This window comes from Limulus polyphemus, unplaced genomic scaffold (genome assembly GCF_000517525.1).
Source record: "Limulus polyphemus unplaced genomic scaffold, Limulus_polyphemus-2.1.2 Scaffold2901, whole genome shotgun sequence".
Taxonomy (NCBI): domain Eukaryota; kingdom Metazoa; phylum Arthropoda; class Merostomata; order Xiphosura; family Limulidae; genus Limulus; species Limulus polyphemus.
In genome coordinates, this window is record NW_013668511.1 from 24,611 (window position 1) to 25,697 (window position 1,087).

The 1,087-nt window shown below is 36.3% G+C and overlaps 1 protein-coding gene across 1 annotated transcript in view; it reads left to right on the forward strand.

Annotated features, from left to right (window-relative positions):
• The window catches only part of LOC106468173 (beta-chimaerin-like), a 20,271-nt gene extending 19,360 nt beyond the window's left edge, over positions 1-911 (forward strand). Inside the window, exon 12 of the mRNA XM_013928585.1 lies at positions 736-911. Within this exon, the coding sequence (XP_013784039.1) occupies positions 736-911 (176 nt within the window). The remainder of the gene's footprint in view (positions 1-735) is intronic.
• The last annotated feature ends 176 nt before the right edge of the window (positions 912-1,087 follow it).

A 1,087-nucleotide genomic window follows, 5' to 3' on the forward strand; every position in this document is an offset into this window, starting at 1 on the left:
CACTTGACCATTTACTATAGTTGTGATATTGAATTGTGGTGAAGGTATACAAGAATGTTCCACTTGACCATTTACTAGAGTTGTGATATTGAATTGTGGTGAAGGTATACAAGGATGTTCCACTTGACCATTTACTAGAGTTGTGATATTGAATTGTGGTGAAGGTATACAAGGATGTTCCACTTGACCATTTACTAGAGTTGTGATATTGAATTGTGGTCAAGTTATACAAGGATGTTCCACTTGACCATTTACTAGAGTTGTGGCATTTCAAAGGCAGTTTATGGTTGAGAGCACACCCACCTCACACTAATGAATCATTCCCAACAGACCATCAAATTCAATCAAATGTCTTAGCCTACTTAAGATAACTGGTAAACTTTCCACTATGTAGATATAATGCATATTTCACCCATTTATTTCATCCTTACAGTTGCTCTGTTATAGAACTCCAATATCTAATACTCCCCCTCCCCCACACATTGGGTATAGATATTGCTCTTTGGGAGAGGCACAATGTTTGGAGAGCAAATTTTGCATGAACCAAAAGTGCATCATAAACTTTTCTTAAATACATTGTTTACACCAGTTTACAATTGATGTGGATGTCACAGACTCAAATAAAATATCACCTTAAATCAAAACATCTGAAAAAGGTGCCTTTTCTCATGAATCGGCTGTTAAATGTTAACATCAGATCTGCTTATTTGATATTAATAGCAACCTTCTTTATAGCCTATCCACCTTGTTGCCTATCTGATATTTCCAGTCATTTACCATCAGAAGCACTCATTGCAAGCACCACTAACAGTGAAGGGGACAACATCAACCTTGCTGCCAATACTGCTGAAGAATACAACACTTTAGAAGAAGCAGAATGGTACTGGGGGGACATCACAAGGTGGGTGTGAGCTTTATTGTTGTTGTTGTTGTTTCCTGCAACTCAACTGGTGCATTAACAACAGTTACATCGTTATTTTTGTTCAGCTTTTGTTTATCGTATACTCTGTACTATGATAATAAGTAGAAACTGCTTTGACTATGTGATTTAATTGATAGGAAATGTATTTATGACATCTTACCAAAA